The 27,165-nt window shown below is 43.7% G+C and overlaps 1 protein-coding gene across 8 annotated transcripts in view; it reads left to right on the forward strand.

The window, feature by feature from the left end:
* The window catches only part of VPS13B (vacuolar protein sorting 13 homolog B), a 774,679-nt gene that overhangs the window by 731,859 nt on the left and 15,655 nt on the right, over positions 1–27,165 (forward strand). For all 8 annotated transcript variants that reach the window (XM_067017180.1, XM_067017176.1, XM_067017182.1 and 5 more), the window contains exons 53-57: positions 1,487–1,614; positions 1,812–2,011; positions 17,264–17,382; positions 21,314–22,119; positions 26,216–26,392. In XM_067017180.1, coding sequence (XP_066873281.1) covers positions 1,487–1,614; positions 1,812–2,011; positions 17,264–17,382; positions 21,314–22,119; positions 26,216–26,392 — 1,430 coding nt within the window. The remainder of the gene's footprint in view (positions 1–1,486; positions 1,615–1,811; positions 2,012–17,263; positions 17,383–21,313; positions 22,120–26,215; positions 26,393–27,165) is intronic.

The raw sequence follows: 27,165 nt of genomic DNA on the forward strand, positions 1-27,165 counted from the left end.
AATGTGAACCTATGTATAGAAAACAAAACTGAGTGACAAAATGTAAAGTAAAACACTTACAAATTAAGTTTAAAATTCTAAGATTTTATTAATATAATTTAAATCTTTATCTGTACATATTAAGCTAGATATTACATTAGAAGTGCCATATTTCAGTCTTGGCCCCAGCTCTTGGTCCTCGGCAGAGCATTCTCTGTGGTTGGCTTGCCCGGCTCTCCCACAGGTGGGCTGGGAGAAGAACTTTGGTGCTAATGCAGAGACTGACGCTCGGAGAATGTTCCCTCTCCTCTCCTCCCTCCTCCCCCCAGTCCAGCAGTGCACGTGTCATGGTGTTAGTTAATTATTAATATGATTTCCCCAAATACCAATCGACAGTTCACCTTGACATTTCAGACAAACACAGTCTTTGGGAAGAACTCACACTGGCGAACAGAATAGGTAATGAATGGGAAATTCTTTAGTGTGTCATTGACCCCTTATAATAAGTGGAAACTGAGGGCCACATTTGAAAAATATCTGATTTCTTTGATTAATTTCATCAATCGGTCCACAGAATTTAAACTTCAGAGAGAATTTTTTTCCTGCTTTGATATGAAATACTTTTGGGTAGTCTCTAGGTCTAAATTGGAGCCTTTCTCTCTGTCCATCGTAGAGGTCAGCCTACGGCCACATGGCAGTTTCTCTGAGGCCAAATAGTAAATATAGCTTTGCTCTTCGTAGTCAAAATGGAGACCCTGTAAAGCATGATGATGGGCAAAAATTGACAGCAAACATATCGAGCGTACCTACCTTTAGAATTAAAAAAGAGCAAGTACCCAGATTCTCTAGTCGTCCTTCTAGAAGCACATCGACTCCTCCTTTGCCAAAATTTACCAAGCACTTTTGAGGAGGAAGCCACCCCATCTGAAGAGATTAAGGCACATATGCACAGAGGAAAAAAGAGCAGGAGGAAAAGCTAGCACAAGGATATCTGTAATTCTCTCCAAGTGGTAGGAGTTATGGGGGGCTTTATCTTATCTATATTTTTAACTTAATTTTATTTTTTTAATTTTTATTTTATATTGGAGTAGAGTTGATTAACAAGGTTGTGTTAGTTTCAGGTGTACAGCAAAGTGATTCAGTTATACATATTCTTTTTCAAATTCTTTTCCCATTTAGGTTGTTACAGGATTGAGCAGAGTTCCCTGTGCTATACAGTAGGTCTTTGTTGCTTATCTGTTTTAAATATAGTAGTGTGTATAGGATTTTTCACATTTTTTTGAATATTTTATGATAAAAATGTTTACTGCTGTCAGAAAAAATTAGTAAACCTATCAGTGTTTGGCAGGTAATAGATGAGTGGATGACCATCCATTCTCTCTGATGTATAAGAGAGAAGGTGTTATAGAGGTTCTGAATATTGCAAATCCAAATAAACATGTATCAGGAGAGAAAGCATGCATTTTTTTCTAAACCATTTCTATCCTTTGATCTGATTCTGTTCTAGGGCTATAGCACTGACATATCAAGAGCACTTTGGAGTGACTTATTTAACCCTCTCAGAAGACCCTAGTCCTCGAATAATTTTCCACAACAGATGTCCAGTAACACTACTTATAAAGGAAAATACTAAAGGTATATGTTATAGTATTGAATCTAAATAATACAAAACCTATATTCTTTCTGGAGGTTTTTGACTTCGTAGTGACCTGTGATCTTTAAGTAAAAGTGAGCTTCTTTGAGAAGTTTCTCTTGCCCCATTACGTTTAATATCCCCAAGCCTTTTTCTTCAAGGCCTAAGTCTGCATATGCCTTTCTTTTTTCAATTTTAGATATTCCAAAGTGTGAGGTTTATTGCAGAAGAGTTCCTCCTGAGTGCTCAATTCACCATGAGCTGTATCACCAGCTTTCCAGTTACCCAGACTGCAGGGCCGGAGACTTACTCCCCTGCCTCCTTTTGAGAGTAGAATTGCTGGAGGAAACGACGAGTGAGTGGAGCGACGCCATCAACATCAACAATCAGGGAACACAGGTCAGTGAGCCGCGAGGGTTCCTGCCAAAGCCCAAAGAAACAGTCCCTTTTCTGAGGTTTTGGTGGCTGTCTGTTTCTAAACATAGTTTTCTAAATGCTGAATGTCTTGTCTCTGTGTGAGGGCACATGTGTATCCACTTTTACATCTTCAATGGGCTATAAATTCTCAAACATAAGTATGTATCTCAAAGCGTACTTTGCAACTGTTCATGAGAGGAGAGCACCAGTTAAGCAAGCCCATCTTGGGTCTAAATCCAGGTCAAAAATGAAATGAATTGTTAATCTTCTCTATATGGAAGGTAATCTAACTGTCCAGATCTTAGGACAATCATATTGTCAACCCTAGATTAATCGCCTCTTTTGAAAATTTGCTAAGTGTAAACTGTACGTATTAATCCTAATAGTGCGTGAAACTTTGCAAATATAAGCACAGTTTTAAAAACCTGAACAGATCAGATGTCCTGATTTGTCTCTGTCTTACTCTGGATGTTAGTGATAATATTTTTCTTGAAAATGGCACAGGAACCTAGCATTTATTTCCTTTCTGCTCTACTTAAAATTTGCCATTTTTCAGTACAATTCAGTGGCATTAAATACATTCACAATGTTGTAAAACCACAACCACTGTCTATTTCCAGAAATGTTTTGTCATCCTGAGCAGATACTCTAAACCCATAACTCCCCATTCTTCCCTCTCCCCAACTCCTGGTAACCTCTATTGTACTTTCTGTCTCTGAATCTGCCTACTCCAGGCATCTCACGTAAGTGGAATCATACAACATTTGTCCTTTTGTGTCTGGCTTATTTCACTTAGCATAATGTTTTCAAGGTTCATGCATGTTGTAGCGTGTGTCACAACTTCATTCCTTTTTATGGCTGAATAATATTGTGCTGAACTTTTTAAAAGTCCTTTCACATATATTAGTCCATTTGATCTTCACAACAAGCTTATGAAGTAGGTCCTACTGTAATGGTTACAAAACACATATTAAAGTTATAAATGTACTTACGGTGAAAATAATGGTTATCATTTAATAAGTGCTTAATGTACGCTAGGCATTGTGCTAAGCACTTTACATTCATTCTTACTTAACCTTTGCAGCAGCCATACAAGATAGGGACTGTCACCTCCATGTTACGGAAGTGAAAACTGAGATCTCCAGAAGGAACGTGGCCTAATTCCCATGTGTTACAAGGGAAGGGACTGGGATTTTATCCAGACCTGCCTGACTCCATAGCATTTGCTATGAATGCTACTTCCTTACCTGGAATTCCTTAACTGCCCTCTTCCCCAGTCCTGCTGGCACATTCTTTCTCATCTCTCAAGAGATTCTCTCCCTACATCCCTGTGAAGTCTCCTGCCCGCCCCCCTGGGACCCTCTACATACTCATACAACGTTTGTAACATTTAATTGCATTCACTTCTGTAAATGACTTCCTACCAAGTCAAGATTCCTGGCAGTCAGAGGTTACCAAGAGAGGTCTTATAAAGGAGGAGAAGAGGGTCCCAGGCCTAACCTTGGGAAACCCCAACATGTGAGTGTCACGCAGCAACAGGCTGAGAAGGAGCGTGGCAGGAGGAGAAGCTGGGCCGGGCAGAAACAGGGAAGCCCCTGGAAGAGAGAGTTTACAGGATGCAAGATGGTGGGAAGAGAGCCAGCAAGGTGACCATTGGAAGTTACAGTCTCAGAGGGTGTGGAAGTGAGGCAGCACAAGGACGGGTGAGAAGTGTCCTTTCAAGAAGCGTGGCCACGAAGCAAGTGAGATCAGTGGGGAGGAAGCCCTTTATGTGCTGCAGGAAAGGAGTCAGTCGAGGAGACATGAAGACAGGAGCGAGGAATTGCCAGAGAGACAAGTCCAAAGCACGGGGAGTGTAATTCTACTTGAACAGAAGGGCCACGCCGTCTTCTCTGTTGGCAAAAAAAGAGTTGGGGATGGGCACAGGTGTAGGTAGAGAACTCAGGAGGGATGGGCTGGGAAATGGAGTGAAGTGACACCCACTGGCCTTACGTGTATTATGAAGTGTGGAACGAAACATCTGCTGAGAGACAGAGGGAAAGGGGTGGGGGCCTGGGGAGAGCATAGCTGTGGAAACAGGTTAAGGACATGGCCGGGGACAGGTGCAAGAGGGGCCCCGCTCACCTGGGAGACCTGCGTTTGTGGTGCCCCCAGCTACTGAGGGGTGGGATCTCCATCCGCAGTACTCATGTGATGAACAGTGAAAATCTGCTGGGTCTGTGCAGCCTCAGAAGATGCTCCCCGTCTCAGTAATTTACAAAATAAGTATCACCAGCTTCTCAAGGGTCCCTGAACTCCCCTGCCTCGGTTTGAAGATGTTTGAAACCTTGCTTATATATGTCTAGGGAATTCTTTACAATAGGCATTCTGCCTGCCAAACCTTATTTTGGGGATTCCCGTTCACTCTAAATTTCCTCAAACCTTTGTAGTCAGGGACACTTCAAAGCTGAGAGGAGGTACTGTTTCCAACACCCTTATCATCCCTGGTCCGAGGACCCAGCAAAGTCTCATGTTCCCATTAATCTTTGAGGAGCTGTGTGCCATATGTCCCGCAGACCACAGTTTACTTCCTATTCTGGAGGGAGATTTGTTTCAGGCCCTCACTGACATCTCCTCAGTAACACACCAGGGCATATAAATCACTGGGGAGCTTGGCGAGCTGCGTCCTCTGATGAAAGGAAGCAGCCCTTCTGTAGGAGGGAGCTTGTCTTCCAGGAGCCTTTCCTCAGCCCTGGGTCACAGGCATGTGATGTGAATTTCAAAGCTGACCTAAAAAAAAGCAGAATTAAAACACCACCGTAAAATCTCCATTATGCCCCAAGGAAGAACACTCCTTTGGCTTTTGTCAGTCACAGAGATGCCCCTGCCTTGGTCATGTAAATAAGACCGTGTCGTGTTGTATAATTTTGGCGTGTGGAATATGAGAAGGAATATGCAGACAGTAACTTTACAGTTACACAAAGAAGTATTCTTTGGCTCAAGAGTTAACTAGAAGACCTGAGAGCGTGTCGGCCACAAAATTCTGATTGGGGTGGGTTTTCAGGGGCTGTGTCCCTGGCTCACACCTGGTTAGAAGACATCTCAGCCAGAGGCCCTGCAGTGGCAACCGGTGCTCTTATCCCCAGTCACAGCGGGTGGGAGCCTGACTTCAGGGAGGAAAAATCTTTAGATTCTCAATAAGTAAGTGAAAGCATGAAAAATAAGCTTATGTGGAGAATTTTAAGTCATCATTTTGATCCTATCAGGGAAATACTTTAGAATCCTGTCACAGTGTATGGGATTTCAGTTGCTGATAGTTCAAAACCTTATTTTCGTCAAAGTTAGGCAAACTTCTTTGGAAAAATTGAAAACAAAAAAAGGTACACAGAAAACATAGTAGCTACCTTTTTACTAATATAGACACTGAGAAGCATTGCTTCAGTTGTTCAATCCACAGGACTTCTTGAGATTAAATATGCACCAGACATTATAACCTGGTGCTGAGACTACATAAAATACAGTGAACAAAAATGGAACACAGCCCTTTCCCTCAAGGAGACCGTGTGTGGAGGAGATAGATGATAAGCAAGTATCCCCATGGGCCGTTGTACTGTTGTGAACTCTGGTAACAGCTCTGCAGGAGAGGCGGGTACAGGTGTGCTGTTATACGGCAGACTAATTTGAGAGGCCAAGGAGTGTGTCAATGGATAAGAGACCTGGCATCTACGCCTTAAAGGAGGAACAGGCATTAAGTATTAGACGAGAGAATGGGAGATTTTTCTTGGCAGAAAGAACAATGCGTTCAAAGCTTGGGTGCTCAGAGAGGGAGCGTCGGCGTTTCAGGGATCTAAATGCCAGTGTGGCCCTAGTGCCAGATGAAGGAAGCAGGGGTGAGAGAGGAGGCTGGTGAGGCAACTCAAGGCCAAACCTGGCAAGATGCTGTAGCTCCAATCAAGGGTTTGGGGTTTTTAATCTTAAAAGCCACGGGAAGTGATTGAATTGTTTATGAAAAGCAATTTCTGAGCCAAAGAAGAACGAGCAGTTTGCACCCCAAAAGGCAGATTAAAATTATCTCTTTGCAGGTGAATTCTCTTCTACAAAGATCCAGTAAATTATCATGATCTTTGACTCTTCTTTTTTTTAAATTTAGTTTATTTTTGGCTGCGTTCGGTCCTCGTTGCTGCTGCGCACGGGCTTTCTCTAGTTGTGGCAGGAGGGGGCTACTCTTCGTTGCGGTGTGCGGGCTTCTCATTGTGGTGGCTTCTGTTGTTGTGGAGCACGAACTCTAGGCACTCAGGCTTCAGTAGTTGTGGCTCACAGGCTCAGTAGTTGTGGCGCACAGGCTTAGTTGCTCCGCGGCATGTGGCATCTTCCCGGATTGGGGCTCGAACCCGTGATCCCTGCAATGGCAGGCGGATTCTTAACCACTGCGCCACCAGGGAAGTCCTCATGATCTTTGACTCTTAACAGAAGTGTTTAGTGGGGTCAGCATCATTGCTCTTTTCTTCTCCTATGAGCTCTGTACCATTTGCAAAGTGCTTTCACATCCAGTCTCCGTTCTTTCATTCATTTATTCAACCAACTTTTATTGAGGACCTATCAAGGGCCAAACCCTTTGCCCTGAATAATGTATAATTCCCACCTTCAAGGCACCTGCATAGCTAAATAAATGCAGTCGAGTGTAGTAAGCCCTAAGATAGAGGCTTTTTTTTTTTTTTTTTTTTTGCGGTATGCGTGCCTCTCACTGCTGTGGCCTCTCCCATTGCGGAGCACAGGCTCCGCGGCCATGGCTCAGGGGCCCAGCCACTCCGCGGCATGTGGGATCCTCCCGCACCGGGGCACGAACCCCTGTCCCTTGCATCGGCAGGCGGATTCTCAACCACTGCGCCACCAGGGAAGCCCAAGATAGAGGCTTTGATCACTGCAAAAACTCAAAGATAGTCGGGGCAGTAATTTTGATGTTTATGTTACTGATGAGAGGATTGAGGCTTAAAAAGTAATCCACTAGGTGGTTTATAATTCAGCAGCATCGGGCTGGAACCTGGGTCTGCTCACATGTGGCCCAGTCTCGTTTTTCCTATACCATGCTAAGAGCACTGTCTGTCCTTTGGAGTCCTGCCCTGGCTACAAACATTTCCACCTGAAAGTCGATGAAAGCACAGGTTAGAAGAGGTTTTCTAATTTCCCGTTTTACCTAGAGCAAGAGTCCCTTCCATGACATCCCACCCTAGAAGACTCCCAGTGTCATAGTCATGGCTTATTCCAGCAGTGACTATGAGAAAGTTTCTGCTTATATCAAGCTGAATACTATCCCTCTGTAGGATACATTCATCCATCCTTGTTTAACCTGCTGAGGCATCACAGAGTGCTTACTTCCCCTTTAATAGAGCAACACTACAGTCATTTGAAGGCAGCTTCAACATCTTCTCTGACTGTTCCCTTATCCAGGCCAAATGTTTCTGGTTCCTTGAATCATTCCTTCAGCAAGTGTAATTTCCAGACCCATCACCACAGTTACCCTAGCCTGAACACACTAGTGTGTTATGTTCCCTTTTAAAAATGTGACAGCCAGAATTACACATACTATTCCAAATGTGGTCTAACCAGCTCTTACCTCCCTGTGCTTCCATTAATAAATTAGAAGATTGAGTTAGCTTTTTATTAACGAGTTCAGACTGTTTGTTATTATTGAACTCGTGGTCAGCCACATCCCCCAGATCTTCATCCTATGACTTGCTGTACAGTTGACTTTTTTAACCCAATGACAGGACTTAACATTTACCCCCGGCAAATTAAATTTTGTTGCTATTGGCCTAATCCACTTGTTGAAATCACTTTAAAAAAATTGTGATGCTGTCATCCAACATATTTAAGTATCCCTAGTAGCTTTATGTCATCTGTAGATGTGGTGAGCATGCATTCTACATGTTCATCCAAGTCATTAATAAATATGTTGAACAGGACAAGTCTAAGGTCAACATGCTGCAGTGAATCACCAGACACTTCCCTAATGCGCGGGTTCACTCAGCCACTAACACACCAAACTGTACTGTCATCTAACCCCACTTCTTAAATAAGAAAATGTGTCTAAAAGCACTTTTAAACTATACTGTATAAGATATTTCTTATCTTGCTTGCAAGAATATCGTGAGACACTTTGGTAAATGCCTTGATGAGCCAGGACTCAAATGTGTAATCAGTCCACTTGGTGCAGATCAGGCAGGGGTAACCCTGAGCACGAATGCGTAAAGAGCACGCAGTCATTTTCAGAGATACCATTAGCATCCACCCCAGAATGTTTACATAGGGAAGAAGTCGTCGATCCAAGTGAGAATCTGCCTTATAAAATGTGTGGTGCAGATGTTTTGGCTTCTTGCTTACTTCAGTCGCCTCCCTCACCCCCCATATCAGGGCCAGAAGAGATATCAGCAAGTTGACACCCAATTGTAACATCTGCCAAGTATCTTGGTTGAGAGTCTCCTATGTGTTTACAGTTTGTTCTGGTTGAGTCACCATTGCTTCCCAAGATACTCGGGAGTAGGGATTTCCCTAAAATATTTTTCAGTAAGTATACAGAAGGAAGAATGACACACCCAGAATATCTGTTATTTTCTTCTCATCCTTATCCAGTCGTTCCTACCTTAGAAATTTTCCCCCCTTCTTTTCCTCTCTGGGAGATCTAATTCATCTCCGAGCTGCAGCTACCATCTCTGTCACCCAGTCACTCCCAGGTACCCGTCTCAGGCCCCCACGTCCCTCCCGAGCTCCAGCTCTGTGTTTCTGGCTGCCCACCAGACATCTCTGCCTGAAAGACCTGCAGTCACCTCACCCCAGCGTCATCATCTGAAACCAAAGGGATCATTTTCCATCCCCCGAGCCAGCTTCTCCTAGAGTCTCTGCTTCAGTTAATATCACCGCCATTTTTCCAGTATACAGACCTTAAATAATATTGATATAAAGTTGTACTGAATGCCTGCTCTATGCCAAGCATTTTACACAAACGTTGTCATTAGTCTCCATCGCATCTCTTACAGGTAGATGGTACCTGAAGCTCAGAGAGGTTAACTTGCACAGGGCAGGAGGACCTGGGATTCAATCCCAGGACTGTCTAGCTTCCAAGCCTGTCTTTTTCTGCAGCATCCCAGTACTTTCCTTTCCCTCTCTTCCCCCATTCTTCCAGTAAGTCACGAAGTTCTGGCAGAAATTCCGCAGAAGTGTCTCTGTATCTGCCCCTTCTCTCTGTGACCAGGGTCTACTTCGGGCCTTTTATTCATCATCTCTCTCCCAGATTTTAACAATAGCCCCTTGCAGGGTCTCTCTGTTGTCAGCCTTCCTACCCGCAAATCTGTCTCCACAGCTACCACCAGAGTGATTACTAAAACACAGAGTCCAGTGCAGAAAAGCCTCTTCAGTCCACTAGACTGCTTAAGACAAACCACTGCCTGCAACCAAGCAGCCTACATCTTACTGCCTTATTCCCTCTGCAGGTTAGCGTTCAATCCCATAGCATATGGGGAAATCTCTTCTTCCCTTCAAAGTCTAACTCTTGAAGTCTTCCATACTATGATTTTCCTTCCTAAGATATTCTTTTATGAACTATTTGATCTGGGGATATGAGTATATTTTATATTTTTTCCTTCCCAAAATAGAGGGTGAAATGTTTTACAGATTTTTGCCAAAAGTCAGCAGAACAAATGCAATGCCCGATTACCATATCTCCAGATCAATTTGTGGAGCCTGAGACATCCCACAGTCTGTCATAGACAAGCTGGAGACCCAGGAAAGCCATGGTGTAAATTCCAGTCCAAAGGCAGGAGAATATGAAATGAAATGTTCCAGCTCAAACAGTGAGGCAGGAAAAAAGGGGCAAATTCTTTCTTCCTCCACGTCTTGTGCTTTTCAGGCCCTCAGTGGATCGGATGATGCTCACCCACACTGGGGAGGGACTGGGGAGGGCAGTCTGCTGAATCCACTGATTCTAACGCTGATCTCCTCTGGAGACGCTCTCACCAACACATCCAGAAATCACGTTTTAATCTGGGCACCCCATGGCCAGAGCCAAGTTGACACAAAATTAACTATCAGAAAGGAAGTGCACCTGTGAGGTGGGAGCAAAATGAATCAGGTAAAAGAAAGACAATTGAAGAGGGATGAAGTCCAGCAAGTGTACTATGATGGGAATTGAGCCCAGTTACAGAGAGGATTAGTACAAATTGGAGGAGGGGGTGGCTTAAGGACTTTTTTTTTTTTTAAACATCTTTATTGGAGTATAATTGCTTTACAATGGTGTGTTAGTTTCTGCTTTATAACAAAGTGAATCAGCTGTACATATACATATGTTCCCATATCTCTTCCCTCTTGCGTCTCCCTATCCCACCCCTCTAGGTGGTCACAAAGCACCGAGCTGATCTCCCTGTGCTACGCGGCTGCTTCCCACTAGCTAAAACAGGGATACCCATTATGTAACTGAGCTGCAGTGCTGGGATGCTTTGTAACTGCCTCTTGATTATCCCTGGATTATTCCATATAGTCTCTCAGGATAAAAAAGAGAGAAAGAATGGAGAGAAAGGAAGAGAGATAGACTTCCAAGAATACTTTCAGTTATTTCCTAGGCATCACCTTGTAACTTAATTAGTCAGTAAAATTAAACTGGTGTAATTTTTTAAAATATTGTTTGTTGGATAAAAATATAGCACATAATCATTTTAATAAAGTTAGCTGAATATGTAGAAAAGCACAAGTTACGTTACACCGTTCCTTATTTGTAATTGTAGTAAAAGATAATGTACTAACTGGGAGGCAGGACCTAGGCCTCAGTGGTTTTCTTATAGCCACAGTGTGTAAGAGAAAGTCTTACTGATCTAAGTGCTCTAACACAGACACAAATGACAGAACATGGAGTATTCCCCAAATGTTTTGTGGTTAAAGCAGCAAGTCTCTTACTGTATGTTGCCTATAGCCTTCCACACACATACCCACACTACCAACGTGAAGTGAAGAAAGTAAAAAATAACTAAATGACAGCATCAATAAGGACTGACTAGCTTATTCTGCAATAATAAACAACTCAAAAAAAAGAGAAAAATCCCCTTGCCTTTTTATTAAAAAATCAGTCTCTTAATTCATTCTTCCGCTCCCCACCCCAGAGCAGCTCTCCTCCCCAAGATTCTAACCAGTCACCACATCCCACTGGAATTCAGTACTTCTGAGAGATGCCCTCTTAGCCTGGATGTGGCTCCTTTGCATCTGGAGATGTGTGAACTCATCGGCTCCCCTCTCCCCGCCAAAACACAGGACAGGATAACAGTAATAACTCCTCCAAGCTGGAAAGAGGGAGAATGAGACACATACACAGCCTCTCACCCATAACAATTCTGAAATTTTTCTGAGCACATGTTGTGTGGGGTTTTATACCTTGGAAACAAGGAATAGTCTTCAAGCCCTGTCTCTGCTCATGGAAGAGCTCTTTTACCATTGTTCTTCCGGTCCCTGGATCTACCTTCAGAGATCCTCCCTGGCCAACATCTGAAGTTGTATTGAGTCTCGAATAATCAATCACAGACTCTTTTAGTCTAGGTTCATGAGTTTATTAGGCAGTAGTAATTTCTCAGAAACTCAGTAGACTGCTTATCTGTTTGATTCCAGAGAATTCCATGTGCTAATAACCACATCCTTGGTCCTTTTAAAGACATATTTCTGTACTATCTTGCTTCCTTACCTCTCTTTGGATTTAGGAGAGCTTCTGTGGCAAAGTTAAACTATTCATCTAAAATTTTTTTCTGAGTCATTTTAACAATTAAGAAGTTTTAACAGTGAGTTCTGATGGCTGTACATAGCCCAAAGTCTGAGTATTAATCTGCCTTCATGTTCAAAGATTAAGTTTTATCTCTTACTGTTTGGGGTTAAAAGCATTACTGACTTTGCAAAGCCCTGAATTTCTGGAATCTCTTTATTCTCTTGAATTTCTGTTTGCAAACTGGCCAGTTCTTTCCTGAGCTCATCGCTTCTTCATAGTGAAACACATTGCCAGACACAGCCAGCAGCAGCCAACACTCACTACTTATGTTTTGTTTTCAAACCTCATCTTCTAGAGCTACAAATCTATTAGGTTTATAATCCACCTCCCAAGTAATCTCAGACAAGTTTTACTAAGTGTCTTGCCACTTTGTAACGTGAATTTCCCATTCTTGTAGCTTTCAATATCAATTCCTACTGCCTACCATTAAGCCAAGGACTCAGAGTTTAGGTTTTTGCTGGAACCCTATTTCTATTACCAATATCTCTATCCATTAGTATAGGCTACATTATGCTGCCTATCACAGTCCTGTTTACTTGTTCGTGCTACATCCCAGGGTTTGTCATCAGGGGCTCTGTTCTACATGGTCACTCAGGGCCCCAGGTTGACAGAGGCCCCATCGTCTTCTGTCTGGCTCATTGTAGCACACCACCCCCAAACCTAGAGGCTTGCAACAACGGTGATTCAGAGGGTTTGGTTGGGTGATTTTCCTGCGGGAGCCCTGGGATCACTCATGCAGCTGCATTCAGGTAGAGGGTTGGCTACGGATGAGTTCAGCTGGGAAGTCTGGGCAGCTCTCTTACCACGTGGTCTTTCCGCCATAGGGAGGCTAAACCAGGCTTTCTCACATGGTTGGCAAGAGGGCAAACCCCAAAAAGCAAGCTTTATCATGCTTCTTCTTGAAGAAGATGGACACAAAACTGTTGCCCTCATGAACTTATACAGAGACTATGATGGTTAACACCCTGAGAGGGAGAAACATTTTATACATCTCTGCCTTGGAACTTTTAGCTCTTATCTCATTATCTGTGTACTTGGCTTTTTCACCACCCAAGCTGGGAGCAACTTGAGGGCATGATTTCTTCTCAGTGCCCACTGCAGTGAGGAGCCCCTTGTAGGCTCACCTTAAATATCCAATAATTGATTGAATGATTAAGTGATCAAACCATTAGACCAAAACAAGAATTTATTTTAATTTCTGGGGGACCTGGCACTAATTCCTGTGGCACTTGGGTTCCCAACTCTCTAATCCCTAGAGCTCACATTGTACAAAATGCTTGGTGTTGCAGGTTATTTCTCTACATGTGAAAGGAGACAGGAGTAGGCTACAAGAATTAAAGTCTGCATTTCTTCCGTTCTAGTGATGAGTAAAAGGGACACCCAGCAATATTCCTCTCCAGGGTCCAGGTTTTTGGCTGGAAGACGTACCTTAAAGGTTTAGGTTAATTTGCTTACTTTCAGAGTTCCCTGGGCAGTTAACAGAAACCGTCAGCTTGCCTTATCCTTATTATCTTAGCAAGTACATGTATCCTGACTTCAAAATGCCTGCCGATTGCCTGGAGGATGAGCAGAACAGTAAGCATTTTCCTCTCCTGACCCCTCCTTCCTTCCTTGGAGGGGTAGTAACTCTGGTTTCTAACACTCTCTGCTAAATCACTGGGGCATGCCCTGAAGTTGTGGACAGTCCTTGAGAGGAAGGAATATACATGGGAGCACAGGACCTTAAAAAGGTTTGTGTCAAATGAATAATCCCATGTCTGTAAGCCTGGAAGAAAGCAGTTGGCTTACTTTACATATCATACAAAATAACAGCTTTTATAAATGTGACTGTCTCTCAAAGAATATCTGTTTGTTTTAGATTCGTGAGCTGAACCATTTTTTAGGTTGGCTGCATTCCACATTTTATCATAGTCAAGTTCCGTTTTTATCTTGGAATAAAAAAGGGCAAATTCAGGATACAGAGTCTTTTGAAACAGATATTTTTGCAAAACAGTCCATTTGGGAAATATATCCATAGAGAATACAAACTGACTCCACTCCTGCCCTCAAGAAGTTGAGAACCTAGTGATTGAGTCTATGATATAAACCAGTGACTGTAATATAAGCAATAAGATTTGTGATCAAACAGAAGTATGGTTTAGGAATGTAGGAATAGATATCAATCTGAGGAAAGGAATGGAAAAATTAGACAATACCTTCCTGGAATAAGGTGTCCTTACCCTATATGTGCAAAGATACATAGAATTTGGAAAGGATTTGCTTGGGGGGATGGTGCGTTGTCTGCACAGAGGGTGCCGAGGGGCATTCAGGGACCTAACTAAGCTAGAGCAGTGGCCATAGAATGAAAAAGAAGGCTAGGGCAGGAGTCGGCAGAGCAGGAGATGAAAGTAGGGAGGAGGCAGAGGTGACCTCCAGGTGCCCTGGATGCTGAGGACTCTCAGGATTTCTGAAGGAGGAGCCGTTGTACAAGAAGAAGCCCAGTAACCTTGAAGTCACTTCCAAGGGTGAGAATCACAGACTCCTGTGGTTCTGTGTACACTCTTTCTGGTACCTCCTCACTTGGTCAAAATTAGAACACATTCATTACATGCCAGGCAGACACCTAGCTTTGTTCCTTCATCCAGGAATTTTCAGTCTTTCTTTCTTCTTTTATTTCCGGTTCTAACTATAATAAAGGTCCCAGACTTGGACTGAATTGATATTGCAAATCATCAGTATCAACATTCCCAAACACAAGGAGGTTCTTGCCCTTACCCTCAGGTAATGCTGACAGTGAACATGATGTTCTCGGAGTTGTTTTTCAAATAGTTCTGATTTCAAATATGTATCTATTTAAGCAACGTTGGTATTTAATTCTGAAAGGACATCTGTTCTGCTGGCCTGGCACCTGGCTTCTGAGATAGAACTTTTTTGCAGGGGGGGATAGAGCTGATTTTTAAGTCTTAGTCCACCTTCTCATGGAAGAAAAATTAATTTTTACTCCAAGCAAATCAAGTTATCTGACATTCTTGTTACAAGTTATGTGAGGGACCTTGAGGGGACTATAGCATGTCTTGTTGGTGGGTTTTCAGGTATGTTTTCGTGTCCCCAGCGTAAAAGGGCATCATTATGGTAGTAAGTCAAAACTCAAGAGCCTGAAAGTTTTTTGCACATTGCATTTCATTCCTGTGTTTTAGGGTTTTTTTTTTCCCACAGAGATTCATATGCACACATAAAGCTGGCCCATGGCTGGGCTCCAGCCCATACAGAGTTATTTGTCAATCCCAGAGAAGCAGAGAATGAAGACACTCATGCCCTGTCATCCATCGTTTTTCTTTTCTATGAACCTTACAGCTGGATATTGAAAAATCTGGATTTGATTCTTTTTTTTTTTTTTCATTTCAAGTCAGCTGAATAGCCTGTACACATGGATGTAAAGAAATATAACCAGGAAGTGTCGGAACTTAAGACATTTGAAGCCTCTGAGAGTTTGATAGTGTCTGGCCTTACATTTAGGTCTTTAATCCATTTTGAGTTTATTTTTGTGTGTGGTGTTTTAGGGAGTGTTCTAATTTCATACTTTTACGTGTAGCTCTCCAGTTTTCCCAGCACCACTTATTGAAGAGGCTGTCTTTTCTCCATTGTATATTCTTGCCTCCGTTGTCATAGATTAAGTGACCATAGGTGTATGGGTTTATCTCTGGGCTTTCTATCCTGTTCCATTGATCTGTATTTCTGTTTTTGTGCCAGCACCATACTGACTTGATTACTGTAGATTTGTAGTATAGTCTGAAGTCAGGGAGCCTGATTCCTCCAGCTCCGTTTTTCTTTCTGAAGACTGCTTTGGCTATTCGGGGTCTTTTGTGTTTCCATACAAATTGTAAAATTTTTTGTTCTGGTTCTGTGAAAAAATGCCATTGGTAATTTGATAGGGATTGCATAAACATAGGCAGAACACTCTTTGAAATAAATCGCAGCAAGATCTTTTTTGACCCACCTCCTAGAGTAATGGAAATAAAAACAGAAATAAGCAAATGGGACCTAATGAAACTTAAAAGCTTTTGCACAGCAAAGGAAACCATAAACAAGACGAAAAGACAGCCCTCAGAATGGGAGAAAATATTTGCCAATGAAGCAACTGACAAAGGATTAATCTCCAAAATTTACAAGCAGCTCATGCAGCTCAATATCAAAACAACAAACAACCCAATTAAAAAATGGGCAGAAGACCTAAATAGACTTCTCCAAAGAGGACATACAGACTGCCAACAAACACCTGAAAAGTTGTGCAACGTCACTAACCATTAGAGAAACGCAAATCACAACTACCATGAGGTGTCACCTCACACCAGTCAAAATGACCATCATCAAAAAAATCTACAAACAGTAAATGCTGGAGAGGGTGTGGAGAAAAGGGAACCCTCTTGCACTGTTGGTGGGAATGTAGATTTTGATACAACCACTGTGGTGAACAGTATGGAGGTTCCTTAAGAAACTAAAACTAGAACTACCAAATGATCCAGCAATCCCACTACTGGGCATATACCCAGAGAAAACCATAATTCAAAAAGACACATGCACCCCAGTGTTCATTGCAGCACTATTTACAGTAGCCAGGACATGGAAGCAACCTAAGTGTCCATCAACAGAGGAATGGATAAAGAAGATGTGGTACATATATACAATGGAATATTACTTGGCCATAAAAAGGAACAAAATTGGGTCATTTGTAGAGACGTGGATGGACCTAGAGTCTGTCATACAGAGTGAAGTAAGTCAGAAAGAGAAAAACAAATATCGTATATTAACACATATATGTGGAATCTAGAAAAATGGTATAAATGATCTTATTGGCAAAGCAGAAACAGAGACACAGACATAGATAACAAATATATGGACACCAAAGGGGGAAAGAAGGGGGTGGGATGAATTGGGAGATGGGGATTGACATATGTATACACTATTGATACTATGTATAAAATGGATAACTAGGGGCTTCCCTGGTGGCGCAGTGGTTGAGAATCTGCCTGCTGAAGCAGGGGACACGGGTTCATGCCCCGGTCCGGGAAGATCCCACATGCCACGCAGCGGCTGGTCCCGTGAGCCATGGTCGCTGAGCCTGCGCGTCCAGAGCCCGTGCTCTGCAACAGGAGAGGCCACAACAGTAAGATGCCCACGTACCGCAAAAAAAAAAAAAAAAAAAAAGGATAACTAATGAGAATGTACTATATATAGCACTGATGAGAACGTACTATATATATCACAGGGAACTCTAGTCAATGCTCTGAGGGAAGGAAATCCAAAAAAGAGGGGATATATGTATACGTATAGCTGATTCACTTTGCCATACAGTAGAAACTAACACAATGTTGTAAAGCAACTCTACTCCAATAAAAATTTTTTTTAAAAAGGACATTTGAAGCCATTTCAATAGTGTTTCTTATTGCTTTTCAATCTGATTTTGAGTATTCTTTTTGCAGGCTGTGTTCCTGCCTGGCTTTGGCTGTGTGTATGTGGACACTGTCCAGCATTGTGGCACAGTCTTCATCACTGTGGCCCCAGAAGGAAAAGCTGGACCTATTTTAACTAATACCAACAGGTAGGCTTAATTAGTATCCCAGTATCAGCAGGGTATGTTTCCATTATAAAGTTGTTAAACCTACTATTTGCCATTCGTTGTCATCCAAATATATACATTAAAGCTTTTGGTTAATTATTGTATAATCCATAAGGGTATGGTTATTAGCATTAAATTACACCCATAATAAGAAGCAATATATCATCTTCCGTGGGTACCCCTTCCAGTTCTTCTGTGGTGAGTTTAACAAGCTGATTTACAAACTAAGACATGCATCTTAGAATTATACATTATCATTAGCATGAAATGCAAATTAATACTTCTCTATCCACATGACCACCTAGTAATTGGTAATTAGACTTAGCAACAGCAAAAATAAAGTCACCTCTTAGAGCCACATTTTCCCCCGTTCGACCTGAGTGTTGCCATCAGGTTTTACAAATATGAACCATAGTTATTATCCTTAATTTAAAGGAACTCATATAATTCAGTAGGAATAATATGAAGATAGTCCCTCCTTCCAAAAATTAAACAAGGGCAAAAGACATGAACAGAAAATTCTAGGAAGAGGAAACACAAGTAATCAAAGAAATGCCAATTTAAATAAGATATTACTTACTGAATTAACAATGATGTTCCATCCTATACAGTCCTAGTAAAAGTGTAAATTGTTACTATTTTCTGGAAAGCACTTTAGCAATATATATCAAGAGCTTTAAAATCCCTCTGGCTTGGAAATTCCACTTTTAACAGTTTTAAGAGCTTGAGAGTTAAAGCAATAATTAGAGAAGTAGGAAAAGGTATGCAGAGAGATTTTATCACATTGCTAATTATAATGGCAAAATACTCAGAGTACAAACCCCATCAGCAGGGAAATAGATGATACATAAATGTACCATAAATGGTATATCCACAGAAAAGAGACTTACAGGATTTTAGTGGAATAGAAAAATACATATGATGACTCTTAAATAAAGCAAACAGAATATAAAATTGCACATATAAATATCCTAGTTATGTGCACATACAAGTACATATATGCACACACATTCTCACACATACACAAAGAAAACATTCCTAGAAATAACACTGAAAAGAAAAGAATCAAAATTGTTAATAGATGTGCAGTTATAAGTGATTATTTAATAATTTTCTGTATTTTAATTTTCTACAAGAAGAGTATACTTTATAATCAGAAAATTTTTAATTTTTTAAATTTTAATTTAAAATATGAAATAGTAATATCAACTTTTATACATTTGTTTAAGCTCCTTTTTTTAAATTTCCTTGCTTTCATATATGGTTAAGAACTCATTAATTTGGGCCTTGCCAAATTATCATTAATTTGAATTTATAATATTTCAAACAGGTTGGGAAGACTGTTTCCTTTGCCCAGAAGTATTTGTAAAAAAAATTCATAATTTAACAAAACTGGAGACTAAATTTTGACTTGCATAACCCAAAATGTCAAGTCCACACGACAATTGCAGGAACGTTTTATCTAGGGCATTAGTAGGGCATTGTTTATGACAGTAGCAACAATCCATACATTCAGTGGTAGAAATAGGAAAGGAACAAGTATTTGCTTGTATTTCCATAATTCATTTGTTCAGCAAATATTTTTCAAGTGCTTACTGGATGCCGGTGCTATTGTAGGGATTAGGATACACCAGTGACCTAAAAGCCCCAAATCCCTGCTCCCAAGGAGCTCACATTCTCATAGGTGGGGAAAGGGAGGACAGAGAATAAACATAATAAATAAGGAAATTTTATGGTTCAGTAGAAAGTTGGAGTTCTGCAGGGATAAAAACAGAGCCTGGAAAGGACTAGTTAGTAGTACCTGGGCACAGGGACAGAGAGAGTGTAGTTTTGAAAAACTGGTGTAGGTAAGCCTCACCAAGAAGTTAACATTTGAGCAACGAGAAAGCAGCGAGGGGGTTAGTAATGTGGTCATCTGGGGTGAGCTTTCCAGACAAAAGGCACAGCCAGTTCAAAGGTCGGAAGCAGTGTGCCTGGTGTATTGGAGGAGCAGGGAACAGGCCAGTGCAGGCCAAGTGTAGAGGGTGAACAGGAAGGCACTAGTGCCTGGGGTCAGGGAGGGAAGGGCTAGAAGGAGGGGACACGTCGTGTAGGGCTTCGTTTTAATTCTGAGTGAAACCAGGAAGTCATTGGAGCTTTTTGAGCAGAGAAGTTACATGATGTGACCTAAATTTTTAGAAGACCATTGGCAGCTTTATTTTTTTAAGTTTACTGAAGTATAGTTGATTTACAGTGTTACAATGTTAATTTCTTCTGTACAGCAACGTGACTCAGTCATACACATATATATTCTTTTTCATAGTCTTTTGCGTTATTATTTTGTCACAGAATATTGAATATAGTTCCCTGTGCTTTTGCAGTAGACTATAGAGAAGCACAGGAGGAAGCAGGGAGACTGGTCAGGAGACCATTACAGTTATTCACACTAGAGGTGGTGATGGCTTAGGCTACGCTGTCAGAGCAAGTGGTAAGAAAGGGTCAGATTTGGGATGTATTTTAAGGAAAAGCCAATGGGATTTCCCTGACGCATTGGATAAGGGTTGAAAATAGAGGCGTCAAGGAGGGCTCCAAAATTTTTGGTCTGAGCAGCTGGTAGGATGTGGTTGTCGTGAACTAAGATGAGAACGACTGTATGTAGGATTGGGGGTGAGATCAAGAGTTTGACTACAGACGTGACCGCCTGAGATGTCTTTTGAGACCTGTAAGCCACTGCTCCTATGTGGATGGGCAGTTAGAAATACAAGCTCGGCGTTCACAGGGAGTTCTAGGCTGAATATGTGACTGTGGAAGTCATCGGCATATAGATGCACACGTCAAATCATAGGCCTGGAGGAAGCTCTCCAGGGGGAGTGAGTGGAGATGGAAAGAGAAGAGGACCAAGCGCTCAACCTTGGGCCCCTTAACTTTACGAGTAGGGTGTCGCATGGGCGATGAGTGACCAGACGTACAAGAGCTGAGAGCAGACGTGCAAAGGAAGTTTTTCCGGAAGGAGGAAGTTATCGACCCCTTCAAGTGCCATTGAAGGGTGAATGAGTCACAAACTAAATGCCCATCATCTGATTTTGCCACATGGAAGTCCCTCGGGGGCCTTGACGAGACTTGCTTTGGTAGACTAGTGGGGACAAAGGCCTGCCTGGAGCACGGTTAAGAGAAAATGGAAAGTGAGGAATAGCAGACAAGGTGTATATGCCTTGGAGCTTTTATGTACAGAGGATCAGGAAAATGAGGGATAGCTAGAGGGGGAGACAGAGTTACAAGAGGGATTTTTTAAGACAAGAGAATAAGAGCATGTTTATAAGCTGCTAGTAGTGAAGAAAAAACGATATAGGAAAGGGTTGAATTTCTGGAGAGATGACCTTGACAGGAGTGAGAGCCCAGTGGTTTAGCGCACGTTAGAGGGGTTCGTGGAGACGGGAGCATGGGCAGCTCAGCTCTAAACGTGGCGGGGGGAGCAGAGCTCATGGCCTAAGGCGCTGGTAACTGGGCTGTTGTGGTGTGGGTTCATGGTGAGTTTTCTTCTGCTTGCTGTACTTTTCCAGTGCGAGGCATCTTGGTTATTTTATTATGACTTTCTGCTTTGTGATGATCATGACAGAGAATTAGTGCACAAAGAACTAGAGGCATTTGAGAATAAAAAATCTGGTGTTGATAAGGGAAACATGATACAGCAACACGACAAGAACTTATAATAGTCCCTTTGGGAACATTTCCCAATACTGTTGGAGTATGACCGGCTCTGTCCAGACACGATGTACTGAAAGTTGAGTTCTTATTTGTTTCTTATGAGAATCTGATGGGACATCAGGAGGTGTTTAATAAGGCACTATCATTAAAAACTAAGACATTAAGGAAGAAAGGGAGGGAGGAAAAGAAAAGCAGGGGAGACTCGTGTTCTTTTCCCTTTCTCCTGTAGAACTCTGGAGAAGACTGTGACATTCAAAATGTTCATCACTCAGTTGAGCCTGGCGGTGTTTGATGACCTCACCCACCACAGAGTATCCTCTGAGCTCCTGAGACTCACGCTGGACAGCGTTTTTCTCCAAGTAGCCCCGGTGGCTGGTCACGAGCCTGGGGAAGAGGCGGCCCCCGCCCCCTCTCACCTTTACTGTGTGGAGGCCTGCTGCAGGGACCTGCATTTGGACAACCAGCTGTATAACAAGTCCAACTTCCACTTCGCCGTCTTGGTCTGCCAGGGGGAGAAAACAGAACCTATTCAGTGTTCCAAGATGCAGAGTCTCCTTACGTCCAGCAAAGATTTGGAAGAATACAAGAAAAACTGTTTTATCAAACTTTGCCTCACCTTAACCGAGGGCAAGAGCTTCTTATCTGATATTAACGAGTTCAGTTTTGAATTGAAACCTGCCCGCTTGTATGTGGAAGATACATTTGTCTACTACATCAAAACTTTGTTTGAGACCTACCTTCCTAGCAGCAACCCGGCCGGTCACCCCACCGTCTTCGCAGGTGGGACACAGGTGTTGCCCGTGCAGGTCAGGCAGCACGCCAGGGCCTTGGTACATCCTGTGAAGTTACGGAAGCTGGTGATACAGCCGGTGAATCTCCTCGTCAGCATCCACGCTTCCCTCAAGCTGTACATAGCCTCCGACCACACCCCGCTCTCCTTCTCAGTGTTTGAAAGAGGCCCCATCTTCACCACGGCCAGGCAGCTTGTCCACGCCCTGGCCATGCACTACGCCGCAGGGGCTCTCTTCAGAGCAGGTGAGCACACAGCCCAGGGGCCATGGTGAGCTGGAGCCTGAGCAGAAAGGAAAGGCTTTGGGGGGGACTTACTGACTTCAAGACATAGGGAGGCAGCTCGGTGGGAGGTGAGGAGCACAGCCTTTGCAGTTAGATAGTCATGGATTTGAATCCAGACTCTGCCACTGCTGGCTGTGAGGCCTTGGGCAAGTTATTGAACCTCCCATGTCTCAGTTTCCTCATCCATAAAATGGGTTTGAAGATTTTTGACAGAAAAAAGTGGAAATATGTAAAGTACCCTGAATTTTGGTTGGCACTTAATGAACACTCAAGCAGTAGTAGCCATTGTATTTGCCGTTATATAACACAATTTTAATTCCATTTAGCAAATGCTTTTTCAGCTCCTTGCAGGCACAAGACTCTATGTTAGGACGCTAGTGCGGCCAGAAAAACCAGCCCAGACCCTCAGGTCCTGGGCCTAAAAGAAATCCAGTTCTGGGCTGTTAGCTTTCTTCATTACAGTCCATGAGTAGCTCCAGGTGAGAAAATTAGAGGATTTGTGTGCCCGTCAGAGGCATAAAGAGCCTTCTACGTACCCAGCGCAGCCCTGCCTGTCTAGACAGATGTCAAAGAGACGGCTGTAGGCATCTCAGCCTCTCCACAGCCCTGAACCCGAGGCAGGGGGAGTCCGCAGGGGTGCTTTGAATATGTGTACAAAATGTTGTATGGGGAGCGCTGTGCACTGAAGGTTGATTTGGAGACCAAGTTGTCTCCTGTTACCCTATGGTAATTGGCTTCAGAACACGCCTTCTTGACCTAAGTTCACTCTAAAGTGGTTTCAGTCTGATAATCTGGCTCCTCACGTCCCCATGCATTCAAGCAGCCAACACCAAACAACCAGAGTGGGTCTTGCAGCCCCTTCTGGTAAAGAGCATGGAGGTCCTCCTTTCTGAAAGTAACAAAGGAGAGACCTTGGTAATGTTGTACTTGCGCGCTCCCATATAAGGTAACATTGTAGCAGCGACTGACCCATGTAGTTGCCCTACTGGTAAGATTACATTTTCTCCATAACAGAATTCATAGAGTTAGAGCGCTACCCAGAACTCTCAACTGAAAAGGGCAAAATCGGGGAAGGGCCCTGCCCGGGAACTGTTGTTTTGATAGCTTGTACAACAATGAAGAAAATATTTCCCTCTTGCTAAGATATTATTTTAAAATGAGCAGCTAGGATTTCAAATTTAATAGACGAGTATATTAAAAACCTACTCTTTCAGGCAGTTTTTGTTTTTAACCTGAGAATCGTGCCTGTAGGTTACTGAGCTCTGCTCTGGAGCCTGGGGAGGAATAAGCTTCCTGTCCGTCTGGTCATCACATTAGGCTGAGGTGTGGGGAGCGCCCATCAGAGTAACGAGCTGGCAGAGAGACTCCAACTGTGACCACCAAGGAGCCACGTCCCTGCAGCCTATGTGCTAAAAATGATCTCTCTTTGTTTTGTTTTTCATGAGCTTTCACAAGAACATTCTGTTTGGATTTTTTGTAATCCACCTAAAAGTTCTCTAAGCTGTTGTCCCAATCTCATTATATACTGAGACAAGAAATTCTGAAATAGAGGGCCAAGTTTTTAGGCCTGCTGGGAATTCTGTCACTAAAGGCCTGCAGACAATCTGAAGATTATCTGGAGGAAAGCAGTGATTTTGAAAGAGTTGGAAATGGGAAGATGGTAGGAGGTTACTGGGTAGAAGCATCTTAAAGAGAATGTACTGGCATTCTAGTAGAGGAGAGGAAAGGTCTGGCCTGGGAGTGGACAAGTTGCCTGTGCATCTCACATGGGTCAGTATTCACCCATTGGACTTGATTAAAAGGTTCCTCATTGGGATGACTGAAATACCCTGACCTCATTTCTGGGGAAGGACTTGTAGAGGTTTTAACAGTAAAGTAATGAGAAATGAGTAACAACTGACCCTATTTGAAGAAAAGAATGTGGGCTCTGTAATTTCCTGGAGTCCCCCGCTACCTCCAAGGCTCAGTTTGATGGGAAGCCAGACAGGCACTTGTTTTCAACAAAAGTTTCGAAACAAGTAAGAAAAAGATACATGTGCTTTGGGGAAATAATTAAAGAAGGAATGCCCTCAGATGCTTTAGTCCTTTTCTGGCCATCTGTGATGCCACTGAGAAGTAGCTCTGGTCCACACATAGCCTTCCCATCAGCAGTGGACCTAACCCAGGAGAGTCTCCCTCACCGTCCCGTAGCCGGGGTGAGGGCTAGAAGGTGAGGCTGGGTGCTTTCCACACACCCTGTGCCCTGCTGCCCTGGTCTGAGTGGGCCCATTGTAGAGTGAGTGGTCTTTGCTTGGCAGTAGCTACGCACCTTTCTTTATCTCTCTATGGAACTTTAGGAGAGAAGGGGAATTAAGACGTTTCTAGTCCAATCTTCTGCCTCCAGGCAAACCTTACAACTACGCCAAGCTAAAGGAAATTTGTTGTTTCTTCACCTCCAGAGAAGGCCCTCCGAGTTAGATGATTCCACAGCCTTCCACGGTACCCTGCCTACTCAGCACAGCCTGGGCTCCCAGGAAGAGGGAGGGTGGGCTCTGGAGCCAGGTAAAGCTGGCTTAAAACCCTCCCACGTGTCTAGACGGCGGGGAGAGGAGACGGTGAGAACTGAGTCAACCTCTGAGCCGCAGTTTCCTCCTTGTCCTGCCTGCCCTTGAGCTGGTGGAGACAGGGTAACACCGTGTCGGAGGAGGCTCTGTCCCCTGCACCTGGTACAGTCCCTGAACCCAGGGAGAGGCTCAGTCCTTGGCTAATCTGAATTTACACGGAGGCAGGTACTAGGACTTGAAGAGTTGCGATGAGAACTGAGGGAGTTGAATGCCTGGCGCCCATAGGCGCTTCCATTTATGATCTTCATCTTCTGGAAGTTACTCCCTCTTTTAACCTGAACCCTAGTGTTGTCTTCTAATGTTCCAGAGAAGAGAGGTGGGCTCAAAATTTAAGAACGTCCCTCTCTACGAGGGCTGGGCCTGGGAACCCTTCAGGGCTCTGGCTTGGCTCTTGCACCCACACCTTCCCTACCCTCTGGGACTGATGACTTGACTGGGGGTCTCTGTCACAGGCCTGGCCTCCAAAACCCTGCTGGGGGGGGCAGGATCGGCTCCCACACGGGTCCTGTCCCCGCGGCCTCCCCGTTAAAGTGCTCGCAGCCCTGGGCTGGAGAGGCCAGGGTGTCCCCGGGGGAAGCTGTCTGTTGGGCGTCCTCCTCTCCGGAGCCCCCGGCCCTTGCCTGCACGTCCCGTCCTCCCAAGCCCCCCACCCGCGGAGGAAGGTGAAGGGGAGCTGCTCCAGCCTCCACGCCACAGCCCCGTTCCCACGGGGCCGAGCGCTCGGCAGTCAGGCCGCCGCTGAGCGGGCGGCTCCTGGCAAGCCCCAGCTCAAGTAGGAAACCAGATCCAAAGCTCCCCTCCTGGGACATTCGCAGGGAACACGCCCCTCTCGCTAACCTAATCAGCATGTCCCTGTCACTAGAGTTTACACAACTGAAGCTGGGCTTGAAGGGGAAACATTTCTCTGGCTCCAGCTCTACTCCAAAGGGAAGCGCTCAGCTTGGTAGGATTGGGAAAGATTAAAAATAACTTCCTCCATCCTCGTCAGAACTGTGCCATCCCCTTTGCAACACCCCATTTAGCATCTGGCCTCCTCCCTTGACCAGGCGTCTCCTCCTCATCCTGGTGCCTCCGCTGCCCAAGGAGGTTTTAAGGATAACTTCCCAGCCTGCGAACACCTGCAGCCCCAGGGACTGCCTTTCCTCAGGGCGGGAGCATCGTCCCCTGCACACGGGTCCCTTCTAGCAGGAATACGGGAGGCTCGGGCAGGGAAGTCATATTAAAGCTATTTGTGAGCCCGCCAAAAGGATCACTTTGATTTATAAAGTATGAAAGTTTGCCATTTATGAATTCACAGTGAATGAGTTATTTCCCATATTTTGCTCCAAAGGAGCTTATTACATTCCCCATTCTAGTGTGAAAAATGAATTGCAGGGAAAATGGGTCACTTGTCCCATATGTTGAAAGTGCTGTGTTTAAGATTTCAGTAACCCCTTCCCTTTGGTCCCTCACAGGCTGGGTGGTTGGATCGCTGGAAATCCTTGGCAGCCCGGCAAGTTTGGTGCGAAGCATCGGGAATGGGATCGCCGACTTCTTCAGGCTTCCGTACGAGGGGCTGACCCGAGGCCCGGGAGCCTTTGTGAGCGGAGTTTCCAGAGGGACGACATCATTTGTGAAGCACATTTCCAAAGGTAGCTATTCGGGTTCCTTGTAATGAGGCCTTATTTTCATTCCTGCCCTTCCCTCTCTTATTTTTTATTTTTAAAGAACGTGTTAAAAGTTTTCAGTGAATTAAGTTTGCCTCTAACTTTGTTTGGCTTGTTGGCTGGCAGTGAAGTGTTGGATTTGTAACAAAGCTCATATATAATGTCATATGTTTTAAACAGATCACTGCTTGCCTGCAGTGTGTGAAAATGTTTCAGAAACTTCAGAATTTGAAACCTCCCAATGGGAAAACAAGGATTGGCTCGACTGTTATTCCATGTGATAAATACAGAAATATTAAAGGTGTTCAGGACTTCTGCTAAACATCAGAAATCCTACACTGTGTTGCCTCATCATATTTTTTAAAATGTAGATACAGTTGTCATAACTTTTGTAAGGCTATGGATACATTTTGACGTGGAAGCCGATTGGGAGGTGAGAGAGCCAGCTTTTCCCTAGCACGCCACGTAAACAGTGCCACCTTGTGGCCCAGACGGGTCATCAGGCGCAGAAGCCAAACTGCCGCCCACAAGAAGGAGAGCGTGCTTTCCTTTCATCCGTGTGTTTGTTTGCCCATATTTTGGTCAGGTTGGCAGTGACTCGGGAACTAACAAGGGCCATCTGAGTCCCCGTTTCTTCTCAGCAGGAGGCAGGGGAAACAGGGCAAAGGCCTCCTCCCCCATAAAAGGCTTTTTACTGTCAACAGTACTGCAACTCTGTTATGAGTGGGCAGGTTACAGAAGTCTCTAGAAGGCCTCAA

The sequence above is a fragment of the Kogia breviceps genome, chromosome 17 (genome assembly GCF_026419965.1).
Source record: "Kogia breviceps isolate mKogBre1 chromosome 17, mKogBre1 haplotype 1, whole genome shotgun sequence".
NCBI lineage: Eukaryota > Metazoa > Chordata > Mammalia > Artiodactyla > Physeteridae > Kogia > Kogia breviceps.